The 14,225-nt window shown below is 68.8% G+C and overlaps 1 protein-coding gene across 1 annotated transcript; it reads left to right on the top strand.

The window, feature by feature from the left end:
• Window positions 1-4,146: 4,146 nt before the first annotated feature.
• TESPA1 (thymocyte expressed, positive selection associated 1) lies at window positions 4,147-7,418 on the top strand. Its single transcript, XM_063420935.1, has 6 exons — window positions 4,147-4,294; window positions 4,479-4,512; window positions 5,065-5,273; window positions 5,549-6,204; window positions 6,661-6,760; window positions 6,984-7,418. Exons 1-6 carry the CDS (start codon window positions 4,147-4,149, stop codon window positions 7,058-7,060), a joined length of 1,224 nt encoding a protein of 407 aa, XP_063277005.1. The 3' UTR covers window positions 7,061-7,418.
• Window positions 7,419-14,225: the final 6,807 nt, after the last annotated feature.

The following is a 14,225-nucleotide window of genomic DNA, read 5'->3' as shown; positions in this document are numbered from 1 at the left end:
CCGGGGGGGTTCAGGGCCGGGGTCTTCGGGGCCCGGGGAGGGGCTCGGGGCTGGGGGGAGTTGCAGGCCCGGGGGGGCTTTCCAGGCCCGGGGGGGGTCGGGGGTGGTCGGGGTCGGGGTCTTTGGGGCCGGGGGCGTTCCAGACCCGGGGAGGGTTTGGGGTCGGGGTCTTTGTGCCCCGGGGGGGGTTCGGGGCCGGTCCCCCCCGCCCCCCGCCGCAGCCACGGGTGCGTGTCCCATCACTTATTCATGGAGCCCGCGGCTGCCGGAGCCGCACGGATCCGCTAAGTAGGTCAGGCCGGGGGGGGGCCCGGGGGGGCCGCCCCAGCCCCGCTGAGCCCCCCGCCAGCACCGGGGGTCCCGGGGGGCTGCCGGGGCAGCTCGGGCACCCCGGGAGTGCTGGTGGCTCTGGGGGAGGGGTCGTCCCCCGTTCTGAGGGGGGGGAAGGCAGAGGGGTCCCCCCCAAAGTCCAGCGTGAGACCCCCAGCCCCACCCCGAGGCTCCCCGGTGTCCCGGGGGTTTTTGGGGGGGATGAGGAGGGGTCGTGCCCCGCCCCCCCCCCCGAGCCTCCCCCCCGCAGCCCCCCCGGGAATTCCCAGGGAATGGGAGGGAGGGGGGCACTGGGGAGGCCCTGGCTGAACTGGGACCCCCCCGGCGGCTGCCGGGGAACGGCGACATCCAGGCCGTGGTGGCACTGCGGGCCCCTCGGCCGCGGGGACATCCTCGGGGACATCCTCGGGGACAGCAGAGTGCGGGACGTGACGGGGCCAGGCAAGGGCGAGGCCGCAGGGATCTGTCCGCGGCTGTGTCCGTCCCTCCCGGGGCTCTGTCCGTCCCTCCCGGGGCTCTGTCCGTCCCTCCCGGGGCTCTGTCCGTCTGTCCTGAGGTTGTGTCCGTCCCTCCCGGGCTCTGTCCGTCTGTCCTGAGGTTGTGTCCGTCCCTCCCGGGGCTGTGTCCGTCCCTCCCGGGATCTGTCCGTCTTCCCAGGGTTCTTCTCATCCTTCCAGGGACATTCCCCTCCTTCCCAGGGATTTTCCAGTTCTTCCCAGGGGTGTTCCTGTCCTTTCCAAGGATATTTCCATCCTTCCCGGGGGTGTTCCCGTCCTCCCCGGGGGTGTCCCCGTCCTTCCCGGGGGTGTCCCCGTCCTTCCCGGTGGTGTCCCCGTCCTTCCCGGGGGTATTCCCGTCCTCCCCAGGGGTGTTCCCGTCCGTCCCGACCCCCGGCCGCCCCCCCGCCCGGGCCGGCCTCAGGGAACGCTTAATTCGGGGCTTTATCCACAAACACTCCCGGGCTAAAAATATCCCCGGAGCGGGCGCGGCGCTCCCGGCGCTTCCTTGCCTTTTTTGACGGGATCCCGGCGGGGGCAGCGCCCGGGGCTCCCTGTCCCTGTCCCTGTCCCTGTCCCTGTCCCTGTCCCTGTCCCTGTCACCCCAGGACCTGGCTCGGGGGACACAGCCCCTGGGGACACAGATCCGGGGGGTTCCGGCTCCCGGAGGGATCCAGCCCTTGGGGTCCGGGGAATTCCAGATCCTTGGGGACCCGCCGGAATGGATGAGGGGACAGGGGTGGCACCTTGGTGGCCGTGAGGTGAGTGCTGTCCCTGCCGGGCTGGGGATGTCCCTGTCACCCCGCCAGGCTGGGGATGTCCCTGTCACCCTGTGCTGTCCCTGCCGGGTTGGGGATGTCCCTGTCACCCCTCTGGGCTGGGGATGTCCCTGTCACCCCTCTGGGATGGCAATGTCCCTGTCACCCCACAGGGCTGGGGGTGTCCCTGTCACCTTGGGACACTTTGGGAAGGTTGGGGACACCTCTTGGGAAGGTTGAGGATGCTTTGGGAAGATTGGGGACATTTTGGGAAGTTTGGGGACACCTCGGCAAGGTCGGGGACACTTTGGGAAGTTTGGGAACACCCTTTGGGAAGGTCGGGGACCCCTCAGGAAGTTCGGGGACCCCTCCGAAGGTGGCACGGGGGTGCCCGGGCCATCCCCAGCCCCCGCCGGCACCGCCCGGAGCTCTCCCCGCGGTGGTGGCGGATGTGGGGAGACGTTCGAGGTTTGGGCCGTTGGGTTTTATTTTTATTTTATTTTTTTTTAATTTCCTCTTCCCAGCCGATGAGTTTCCTCCCGCTGCGCTGACGGATGGGGGCCGGGCGGGGCGCCGGGGGGCGGCCCCGGCCCCACGGAGGGAGCTGCCCACCCGCCCCCCGAGCCGGTCAGAGTTCGGGGTTTGGGATTTTGGGGAGGGGGCTGCAGGGAGCGGAGCGAGTTGGGGTTGGGGACAAAGGGACGAGGCCGGGGGGGGTGACGGGGACACGGCGAGAGGTGCCCAGAGCGGGTGGGACACCCGAGGGGTGGGGGAGAGGAGGGAAAAGGGATCGGGGTGAGGAGCGGGATGGGGCTGGGGGTGCTCTGGGACCCCCTGGCGGGGACCCCCACCCACATTCCGGGCCGGGGTGGGCACAGGGGGGGTCCAGGCCCGGGATCCCCCTGGATCCGGGGATCCCAAGGGAGTTCCCGGCCACCCCCGGGGGTGGAGGTGGCCTCGATCAGGAGGTCCCCCCGGTCCCCCCAGGGTGACACCGGAGGTGACATCCCAGCCCTGAGCATCCCGGGAGGGCCGGGCTGGTCCTGCCGGGGCTTGGCCCCATCCCGGAACTTTCCCGGCGGGAGAGGAGCGGGGAGGGGGCCCAGGGGAGCCCAGGGGAGCCCCCCCGTGCCGGGGGTGCCGCGGGGTGGGCGAGGGGCGCCCCTTCCCCTCGGGGGGGGGGGGGCTGGACCGGGCCGGGTCGGGGGGTGGCTGGACTGGGACATTCCCGGGGGCAATCCCGTGCGGGGGGTCCGGGACCCCCGCACCCCCCCGTGGGGCGGCTGCACGCGCTTATCTCGGCCCCGCTCCTCTTCCGCCCCCCCCGGCAGCTCCGGCCCCCTCCCGCTCCGCCCCTCGGCGCTCATTGGCACCCAAAAAAACACCTGGGAGGGGGCAGGGCACCCCTGGGATGCCCCGAGCCCACCCTGGGATGCCTCGAGCCCACCCTGGGATGCCTCGAGCCCACCCTGGGATGCCTCGAGCCCACTCTGGGATGCCTCGAGCCCACCCTGGACTGCCCAGAGCCCACCCTGGGATGTCCCAAGCCCACCCCGGGATATCCAGAGCCCACCCTGAACTGCCCAGAGCCCACCCTGAACTGCCCCGAGCCCACCCTGCCCCTGCCCGTGGAACTCCCCCACCACCCCCCTGGCCCCTCCCGCCCCCCTCACGCCCCTCCTGTCCCCGCAGGGACCCCCCCGGCCCCCCCGGCCATGGAGGGACCCTCGGTGCTCGGCCCCTCCTGGGGGCTGCAGCGCAGCTCGAGGGTCCAGCAGAGCCGGGGCTGGGCCAGCCCCGGGCCCGGGGGTGAGGAGGAGGAGGAGGAAGAAGAAGAGGAGGAGGAGGAGGAGGAGGAAGAAGAAGAGGAGGAGGAAGAGGAGGCCGCTGTCCCCTGGGAGCCGCCGCCACACCTGGACGAGGTTGCCCCCAAAGGTCAGGGGCACCCCTGGGTGCGGGAGGGACCCCCGGGCTGGGTCCCCTCACGGGAGTTTTGTCCCCCCAGGGAGCCTCTGCAGCAAGAGCCGGACGTGGCTGCGGGACTGCGGGTGAGGGGGGACCCGGGGGGCACCGGGGGGGCACCAGGGGGCACCGGGGGGCACCGGGGGCACCGGGGGGCACCGGGGGGCACCACCCCATCCCCGCGGGATTTGGGGCAGGGGGCTCTGGTTTGGCCCTTCCTGGAATTGCTCATGGCAGGGGTGGGACAGTGGCTGTGACATCCCACCCCAGGACCCCAGGGATGTCCCCAGGGCATGGTGGCACCGCCTTGGGGGGTCCCCAGGGTCTCACAGGGGTCCCTGGGATTTGGGATCTGCAGAGGAGACCCCCAGAAAACACCCCAGAAACGAGCACAGCCACCGTGTCCCTGCCTGTCCCCTGCGTGTCCCTGTCCCTAGAGGCCACCCCGCCGTGCTCTGCTGTCCTGTCCCTGGGGATGGGCTGGGGGTCAGGGGTCAGGGGTCAGGGGTCAGGGGTCAGGGGTCAGGAATTGTGACCAGGCCATGCTCTGGCTCAGGGCAGCACCGCTGGAGCAGCCGGGATTGCCGGGACCCTGTGGTATGTCAGCTTTGTCCCCTCGGTGTCCCCAAGCGCCACCAGTGCCAGCTGGTGGCCTTGGGGAGGACCCTCGGGGGTGTCCCACAGTGTCCCCTCCCTCTCTGGCAGCGTGTGGTACCTTTGGGGACAACCTGGCCCTGGGAGCTGAAGGTACCGGCCACCCCCGAGGTGTCACCGTCACCACCCTAGGGGACAGCGGGCCTTGGGGACAGCGGGCCTTGGGGACAGCCACCAAGAGGGCCTCAGTGGCGCGGGGCTGTCCCCGAGCTCTGCGTCCCCCCAGGGGTGTGAAGTGTCCCCAAACCCCGCTGTTGTCCCCTGTCCCCTTTTCCAGCTCTGCTCCCGGGGAGCCTCCAGGCCGCAGGAAGGTGAGACTGGGGGTCCGGGGGGGGCTGGCGGGGAGGGGGACACTGTCCCTGTGTGTCCTGTGCCACTGTCCCCTCCCCACGCAGGGATCAGCGGGACTGGTACCTGAACCCCGGGGACAGCATGGCCTCCAGTGTCCCCTGTAGTGTCCCCTGCAGTGTCCCCTCCAGTGTCCCCTGCAGTGTCCCCTCCAGTGTCCCCTCCCGTGTCCCCTCCCTGCTCATGGCTCCACGGGACTGGTACCTGAACCCTGGGGACAGCATGGCCTCTGGTGTCCCCTCCAGTGTCCCCTCCAGTGTCCCCTGTAGTGTCTCCTGCAATGTCCCCTCCACTGTCCCCTGCAGTGTCCCCTGCAATGTCCCCTGCAGTGTCCCCTCCACTGTCCCCTGCAGTGTCCCCTCCGGTGTCCCCTGCAGTGTCCCCTGCAGTGTCCCCTGCACTGTCCCCTCCACTGTCCCTTCCACTGTCCCCAGCAGCTCCCGGTGGTGGCGGGGTGGCCCGGGGGTGGCCGCTGTCCCCTCCGCGGGGCTGAGGCGGGGCTGTCCCCTCCCCAGGCTGTCGCGGTCGCTGTGCTGGTGGCGCTCGGACCCCGAGGAGCTCCTGCTGGGCCTGGGCTTTGGGGGGGCGGACTCGGGGGTCGCGCCCCGCGTCCCCCCCCGCTTCTTCTCGGCGCCGTCCCGCGCCAGCGGCATCGACCTGCGGCTCTTCGTGCGGGCCCAGGCGCGGCGCCGCCAGATGGAGGACCCGGCCCTGCTGCTGGCCCGTGCGTGCCACCGCTGTCCCCGCTGTCCCCCTGTCCTCGCTGTCCCCGGCCCGCTTGGGGGGATGGAGAATCCCTCCCGTGCCTCAGTTTCCCCTGTGGGAATTGGGGGATCATCCCCACCCCCCCCCAGATGTGGGGTGGGACCCTCTGGCTGCTCCTGTTGGGGGATGGGGAATCCCTCCCGTGCCTCAGTTTCCCCCAGGCGGGAGCTGGAGGAGCCCTCCCAGCCCCCCCCACCCCCAGAACCCCCCATGTCGCCCCCGTGTCGCCCCCAGGTCGCTTCCAGCGGGTCCAGGCCCTGGCTGCCACCGCCGACGCCTTCTTCTGCCTCTACTGCTCCGTGTCGCGGCGCAGCGCCCCCCCGCGGCCCTGTCGCGACAGCCCCGACAGCGCCGAGCCCCGCGGGGCCCCGCCCGGGCGGCGCCTGAAGCTCGCCGGGTCCTGGCTGGGGGGGGGACACGGGGACACCCCCCGGGGGACCACCCTGGGCCCCCCCCAGCCCCCCGGGACCGGGGGGGGCTTCGGGAGGACCCCGAGGGCCGGCGGGGGGGACGGCGACACGGGGGGGCTGTCCCCGAGGTCACCCCCGGTGGGGACAGCGTGGGGACACCCGCGGCGGGGCTGTCCCCTCGGCCGGGGGCTCTGGGGGTCCGGGGGGGCGGCACGGGGGGGCACAAAGGGCGCCGCTGCCCCGGGGGGCGATGTCACCGTGTCCCCAAGGCCGGGCGCCGTGTCCCCGCACCCCAGCAGGGTGGGGGTCCCCCACCTGCAGCGACACCAGGGCCACCCCGGTCCGGGCTCTCAGTGTCACCCGAGTGCCACCGCGGGGGCTGGAGGCCATCGCGGGGGTCCCCCGGGGCTGAAGCTCCCCGGGAGGGTCCCCTGGGCCCTCGCCCCCCGAGGAGCGGCGGAGTCCTTGGAGCTGGAGGAGGTGAGGATGAGGATGAGGATGAGGATGAGGATGAGGATGAGGATGAAGATGAGGATGAGGATGAGGATGAGGAGGGAGGAGGAGGAGGAGGATGAGGAGGAGGAGGAGGAGGATGAGGAGGAGGAGGAGGAGGAGGAGGAGGAGGAGGAGGGGGAAGAGGAGGAGGAGGAGGAGGAGGGGGAGGAAGGCCCCCCCGGCTGGCGCGGGGAAGGAGCTGGAGCGGGAAATGTCCCCGGAGCTTCCGAGGCTTTTAAGGTTTAAATGATTCAAAGGCTCGGGCGGAGCCGGGCCCGGGGGGGGGAGGGGAAGGGGGGGGTCACCTCCTTCCTCCCCTCCCCCCCCGCGGGCACAGGCACGCACAGGCCGGGCCGGGTCACGCGTGGGGACACGGGGGACACGCGGGGGCGGTGACGCGGCTCTGGGCCACCCCCGCAGCCCCGCGCCCACCCCCCGCAGGTGCTGAGCGAGGAGGAGGAGGAGGGTGACAGTGAGGATGATGAGGAGGAGGAGGAGGAAGCCGCCCTCTCACCCCATCCCTCCTTCAGGAGCCGCAGGAGTGAGTTGGGGGCTTGCCCACCCTCCTGGGGGGCAGGGGCTGGCCCGTGCCACCCTGTGCCCACCCTGTCTCCCCCGTGTCCCCCCCGTGTCCCACCATGTCCCCCCCCATGTCACCCCCGTGTCCCCCCGTGTTCCCCCAGTGTCCCACCATGTCCCCCCCCGTGTCCCCCCCGTGTCCCACCATGTCCCCCCCATGTCACCCCCCGTGTCCCCTCCCTCAGGCTCCCCGTTCCCCCGGCGCTTCGCGGAGGAGCCGCTCCCCCCCTCGGGCACCCCCGGGCCCGCCTGGGTCACCTGAGGCCACCTCAGCAGGACGTGGCACCGCATCCTGGGGACATTTTGGACACGCGTGTGGCACCTGTGTGTGCGTGTGTGTGCGTGTGTGTGTGCACGTGTGCGTGTTTGGCACGGAAAAACCTCCGGGCTCGGGGGTTCGCCCCATTTTTTTGTGTCCCCCCCACGTCCCCCAGCCCCATGGCTCGGTGGGGACATGTCCCCAGCTCCCGGAGAAGTGTCCCCAGCCCTTGGGGACGTGTCCCAGCCCTTGGGGACATGTCCCAGCCCTTGGGGACGTGTCCCCAACCCTTGGGGACGTCACTTGCACTTTGGCCACCTTGGTTACACTAGAGGAGGGCGTGGGGACACAATAAAGTCCCCCAAGGGATGACGTGGCTGTGTCCCTGCTGGGGGGGGGGGGTGGCACGGTGGGGACAGGTCCTGCGTCACCCCGGGTGGCCTCGGCAAGGAGCCACCGCCGTCCCTTTGTCCCCGGGCCGTCCCTTTGTCCCCGGGCTGTCGCTGTCCCGGGAAATGCCGGTGCAAGAACAGCCCCGGGGGCTTCCCGGTGGAGCGCGGCCAGGCCGGGATGATCCGGGATTATCCCCGCGGCCCCTCCGGCACCGGGGCTGGGCCCGAACCCCGCGGGGGGAGCGGGGCCGCCCCACCGGGGCCGCTCCAGGACGGATCCGGCTGGGCCGGGTGGGACCCCAGACCCGGGTGCGGCCGGGACCCCCCGGTGCCATCCCAATGCCAATGCCAATGCCAAATCCAATTCCAATGCAAATGGAAATCCCATTCCCAATCCCATTCCCAATCCCATTCCCATTTCCAGTCCAAGGCTCGTCCCAGAAAAAAACCCGGGATTTGCTGGCGGATCCTGGATGGGGCTGGGAAGGCAAAGGTGGGACAGAGCCGAGCTCAGGGACCGTCCCTGGGGGGTGTCACCAACCCCTGGTGGATGTCACCAAGCCCTGGAAGGTGTCACCAAACCCTGACAGGTGTCACCAAGCCCTGGTGGGTGTCCCCAATTCCTGGTGGATGTCACCAACTCCTGGTGGGTGTCACCCACCCCTGGGGGATATCACCGACCCCTGGGGGATGTCACCGACCCCTGGCGGGTGTCACCAACTCCTGGGGGATGTCACCAACCCCTGGCAGGTGTCACCAACCCCTGGGGGATGTCACCAACCCCTGGTGGGTGTCACCAACCCCTGGGACACCCGGGACCGGTCCCATCCCACCGGAACCGGGCTGGGTGACAGGGCTGGGGTTGGGGACACGCTGTGACATTGTCACGAGCTCTGCAGGGAGAGCGGAGCAGCAGCTCCAGCGCATTCCGGGGACGCCTCGGTGCTTCCCAGGAGGGTTTTTGGGGGATTTTGGGGCTGTCCAGGATGAATTGACCCCCGGGACGGGGAATTTCTGCGCGCTGCAGCAGCACAAAGAGGCTCCTCTGGCCGCGAGGGGTTCCTGCCTCCCCGGGAGGGGATTAACTCCCGACCCAGGATTCCCAAATCCCTCCTGGGGGCTCTGGCTCTGCCTCCCGGATCTGCCTGCCCCAAATCCCCTCGGGAATGGACGGGACGCTCTGAGCCGCCAGGAGGAGCGGGCACGAATCCTCCCTGCGGCGCTGGGAGGGTGGGAAGAGCCCGGGATCCATCCCCGGGCTCGGCAGCCAAGAGGAAGGGACGCGGCCAAGGCGTGGGAGCCGCTTCCCACGGGAGCAGGAGCGGCTGGGGGCAGGGAAGGAGCGGGGGGAGCTGCGGCAGAGCCCCGTGCCCGCACCTGGGATGGATTTGGGGTGTCCTGTGTCCCCTCTGGGGCGGCATCCAGCGCTGTCCCCATCCACGTCCACCCCAAATCCATCCCAAATCTATCCCCAAATCCATCCCCATCCATCCTAAATCCATTCCCAAATCCATTCCCATCCACAACCAGCCCTGTCCTCATCCACATCCACCCCAAATCCATCCCAAATCTATCCCCAAATCCATCCCCATCCATCCTAAATCCATCCCCAAATCCATCCCAAATCCATTCCCATCCACATCCAGTCCTGTACCAATTCACGTCCACCCCAAATTCATCCCCAAATCCATCCCCAAATCCATCCCCACCCATCCTAAATCCATCCCCAAATCCATCCACATCCCCATTCCCCCCCTCACCCCCCATCCCATTCCTCACCCCCATCCCCACCCCACATCCCTGGAGGACCCTCAGCCTCTCCCTGGACCCATCCCTGAACCCCCCAGTCCCCCCCGAGCCCCTGTCAATCCGTCATTCCCAAAATTCCCCCCAGTCCCCCCTGGAGCCGCTGTCAATCTGTCATTCCCAAAATTCCCAAAATCCCCCCAGCCTTTCCTGGGACCCCTCCCTGAACCCCCCAGCCCCCCCCGGAGCCGCTGTCCATCCGTCATTCCCAAAATTCCCAAAATTCCCCCCAGTCCCCCCTGGAGCCGCTGTTCATCCCTCATTCCCAATCCCCCCCAGCCTCTCCTGGGACCCCTCCCTGACTCCCCCAGCCCCCCTGGAGCCGCTGTCCATCCGTCATTCCCAAAATTCTCAAAATTCCCCCCAGTCCCCCCTGGAGCTGCTGTCCATCCGTCATTCCCAATCCCCCCCAGCCCTTCCCGGCGCTGCCGCCGTCGCTATCAGGCCACGCTCGGCTGCCCCTGCCCTGCAGACGGACGCGGAGCCGCCCTCGCACGGGAATTGTTTCCCAAGCAGCTCCCGGGGAATGATTCATCCTCATTTTCCGTGGGTCACGGCTCCCGGCACTCCCGGCCGTGTCCTGGCCGTGTCCAGCCCGTGGTCACTCCTGGCTCTGTCCTGGCCATGGTCACTCCCTGTCCTGGCCGTGTCCAGCCCGTGGTCACTCCCTGTCCTGGCCATGTCCAGTTTGGGGTCACTCCTGTCCTGGTTGTGTCCAGTCTTTTGTTCATGTCCTATATTGACAGTGTCCCTCCATCCCCTGTCCCTCTGTCCCCTGTGTCCCTTCATCCCCTGTCCCTCCAACCCCTGTCCCTCCATCCCCTGTCCCTCTGTCCCCTGTGTCCCTCCATCCCCGTGTCCCTCATTGTCCCCAGACACCCCCAATGTCCCCTCCTGTCCCTTTTCCATCCAGTCCTGGACAGCGTGGGGTGCCCTGGGGTGCCCTGGTGGACCCTGGGGTGCCCTGAGGGACCCTGGGGTGACCCTGGGGTGCTCTGGGGTGCCCTGAGGTGTTCTGGGGTGACCCTGGGGTGTCCTGGGATGGGACCCAGGGAGCTCCGCGGGGGCTCTGAGGGTTCAGGAACTGCCCCGGGCTGGGGCTGGGCTGTCCCGGGGGGGCTGCGGGGCTAATCCGGGCTAATCCCGCGCTGGCACCGGCACCTGCCCGCACCTGGAAAATCCCACACGTGCCCCGGTGCCTTCAAAAGGGGCCGGGCCGGCTCCCGGCTCATCCCGGAGCTCTCCCGGCCCCGATCCGTGCCCGAGATCCCGGAGCCGCCGCGATGCTGAAGCTCTGGACAGCGCTGCTGCTGGCCGGGCTGGCCGCCGGGCTGGCCACCGCCCGTGAGCCGGGGACAACGGGTGGCACCGGGGTGACACTGGGCTGGCACTGGGCTGGCACTGGGCTGGCACTGGGGTGACACCGGGGTGACACTGGGGTGACACTGGGGTGACACTGGGGTGACACCGGGGTGGCACTGGGGTGACATCGGGGACGGGGGGGGGTCAGGGTGTCCAGGGTGTCCCCAGACTGGGGGCTGGGGGGTCCTGGGGCTCCCGACCCCCGCCCAGGCGGGCGATGCCACCTCTCCTCTTCCTCCCACAGGACCTGTGGAGGAGCCAAGGCCGAGGGGGCTCCTGGCAGAGCTCGGCAACCTGCTGGACCCCCAGGAGGAACCCCGGGAGCTGCTGGACCCCCATGAGGAACCCCGGGAGCTGCTGGACCCCCAGGAGGAACCCCAAGAGCTGCTGGGGCTGCTGGACCCCCATGAGGAACCCCGAGAGCTGCTGGGGCTGCTGGATCCCGAAGAAGAACCCCGAGAGCTGCTGGACCCCCATGAGGAACCCCGGGAGTCTGAGAATCCTGACGTGAGCCCAGAGGAGTCTGAGGATCCCAAAGAGAGCCCAGAGGAGTCTGAAGAGAGCCCCGAGGAATCTGAAGAGAGCCCCGAGGAGTCTGAAGAGAGCCCCGAGGAGTCCGAGGAATCTCAGGAGGGCCTTGAGGAGTCTGAGGAATCTGAGGAGGGTCTTGAGGAGTCTGAGGAATCTGAGGAGGGTCTTGAGGAGTCTGAGGATCCCAAAGAGAGCCCCGAGGAGTCTGCAGAGAGCCCAGAAGAGTCTGAGGAATCTGAGGAGGGCCCTGAAGACTCTCAGGAGTCTGAAGAGAGCCCAGAGGAGTCTGAAGAGAGCCCTGAAGAGTCCGAGGAATCTGAGGAGGGTCTTGAAGAGTCTGAGGAGTCTGAAGAGAGCCCTGAGGAGTCTGAAGAGGGTCCTGAGGAATCCGAGGAGGGCCCTGAGGAGTCTGAGGAGTCTGAAGAGAGCCCGGAAAAGTCCGAGGAGTCTGAGGAGGGCCTTGAAGAGTCCGAGGATCCCAAAGAGAGCCCCGAGGAATCTGCAGAGAGCCCCGAGGAGTCTGAAGAGAGCCCTGAGGAGTCTGAGGAATCTCAGGAGGGTCTTGAAGAGTCTGAGGAATCTGAAGAGAGCCCGGAGGAATCCGAGGATTCCAAAGCGAGCTCCGAGGAATCTGAGGAATCTGAAGAGAGCTCGGAAGAGTCTGAGGAATCTGAGGAGGGTCTTGAGGAGTCTGAGGATTCTGAAGAGAGCCCCGAGGAGTCTGAAGAATCTGAGGAGGGTCTTGAGGAGTCTGAGGATCCCAAAGAGAGCCCTGAGGAATCCGAGGAATCTGAAGAGAGCCCCGAGGAATCTGAAGAGAGCCCTGAGGAGTCTGAAGAGAGCCCTGAAGAGTCTGGGGAATCTCAGGAGGGTCTTGAAGAGTCTGAGGAATCTCAGGAGGGTCTTGAGGAGTCTGAGGAATCTGAAGAGAGCCCGGAAAAGTCTGAGGAATCTGAGGAGGGTCTTGAGGAGTCCGAGGATCCCAAAGAGAGCCCTGAGGAGTCTGAGGAATCTGAGGAGAGCCCCAAGGAGTCTGAAGAGAGCCCTGAAGAGTCCGAGGAATCTCAGGAGGGTCTTGAAGAGTCTGAGGAATCTCAGGAGGGTCTTGAGGAGTCCGAGGAATCTGAAGAGAGCCCTGAGGAGTCCGAGGAGGTCGTGGATCCCACCATCCTCACGGAACTGGCCACCAAACTGGAAGGTTTGCAAGCCCCCCGAGACCCCCGGGCCCCCCAGGGGAGGGCAGACCTTTGGGTCCTGCCTCTGTTCCGGGGCGGGGTCGGTGCTGCCGGGGGAGGGCGGTCCCGAGGGTCGGGAACGACCCCAAATCCCCGTCCCGGCTCCGGGGGGAGGGAACGGGAGGGTCGGACCCGCCCGAGGCACGGACGGGGCTGGCAGAGGGGACGGTGGCACCGCGGGGCTGGGGACGTGCCAGGCCTCAGAGCCACTGCTTCGGGGGGAGGGGGTGGGGGACCCCTCGGAGGGCGTGAGGAGCCCCTCGGGGTGCTGGAGACCCCCGGTTTTGCCCCCACAGAGATCAAGGAAGCCGAGAGCAACGACGGGGCCCTGGCTCTGGTGGTGGACGTGCTGGACAAGCTGCTGAGCGCTCTGGCCGGCAACATCATCGGGTGCGCAATGGGGCTCGGGCTGCTGCCCCGAGGTCAGCACCCCAAAACCGGCCTGGGGGGCTGCTGGGGGGTCCCGGTGTGGGGTGGGGGGCTGGGCCGGGATTCACCTGCGTTTTCTCTCTTGCAGGTGAGCAGTGAGCGCTTCCCGCAGGGCCGGGCGCGGATCCCGCAGTCCCCGCAGAGCTCCCGGCCCGTCCCGCCGCTCCCCCCGCTCCGGGCGCCGCCCCGGCCCCCAAATCCCAAATCCCGAATCCCAAATCCCAAATTCCAAATCCCAAATCCCGAATAAAGCCGATCCCAAACGCCGCCCGTGTCCTGCCGGCTCTCCCGGGGGTGGGGGCGCTGGGGCCGGGGGGCTGTCTTGGGGGAACGAAGCGGGGACCCCCGACCCCATCCCGGTGCTCGTTTTGGGGTCCCTTCAGCGCTCATCCACCCCCGAGACCCTCCCGCTGCTGCCCGGGGGTGCGGGGCCCCTCCAGCTGTGCCCAGCTGTGCCCAGCTGTGCCCCGGGGTCCTGCCAGAGCCCCCCGACCCACAGCGCCCCCCCGGCCCCAAACTCCCTCTCCCCGTCGGGGGTTGGGCCCTGTCCCTTTTTTTTGGGGGGGGGTGGGGTCTGTCCTGGGGGCTCTTCCAGGATGGGCAGGGCCAGCCGGGGACCCCTGGGTGGCCTCGGGGTGGCCGGGGACAGCTGTGTCCCCTCTGCCACACCCAGCGCCTCCTGTCCTTGTCCCTGTCCCGTCTCTCCTCACTCCGGGGTGACCCCGGGCAGGGTGGGGAGGGGTCCTTGGGGACCCAGCCCGCCCCTGGGGGCCACCCTGGCGATGTCGCCGCTGTCGCGGCGGGTCCCATCCCCCTGTCGCTGCTGTCCTGTGGGGGCCGAGGTGTCGCATCGGCGGCTGCGCCCCCCCGGCGGTGCCCGGGCCGGGGGCTGCGGTTTCCATGGCGATGGCGAGGATGAGGCGGCTCCGTGGGAAGCGGGAGAGCGCGGCGGGGACGGGGGGAGGGCCAGGGGGGAGCGGCTCCGAGGGGATTTTGGGGAGCCCCGGGACGATCCCGAGGGATCCCGGCCCCGGCTGGGATCAACCCGGTCTCGGTTCCGTGAAATCCTTGGGGTTGTCCCCCCAAGAAAACCCAAAAAAACCCAAACCACGGGCCCAGCACACGCGGCTGAACTGGTGCCCACTGGTTTCCAGTTTGGAAGGACGTCCCGCGGTTCTCTGCTCGCCCCCAACTCCCTCAGCTCTCCGAGGGTGCGGGAACCCCCGAAATTCAGGATTTTCCCCTCAATAAATTCCCTCTAGGAACAAACCAAGCCCCTCCCTGCGCAGGGAAATGCCTCATCCCGGTGCGAAGAGCTGCCTCATCATCCTCCTCCTCCTCCTCGCTGGCTGACATCTCCCCGCGCCTCCTCCCACCGCTGCCGGGCAGGGTTTTTTTTCCCAAACCCGGCAT

Source organism: Prinia subflava, chromosome 34 (genome assembly GCF_021018805.1).
Source record: "Prinia subflava isolate CZ2003 ecotype Zambia chromosome 34, Cam_Psub_1.2, whole genome shotgun sequence".
In the NCBI taxonomy this organism is placed as follows: domain Eukaryota; kingdom Metazoa; phylum Chordata; class Aves; order Passeriformes; family Cisticolidae; genus Prinia; species Prinia subflava.
The sequence above is the reverse complement of the archived record's forward strand: the minus strand, read 5'-3'. Positions and strand labels throughout refer to the sequence as shown.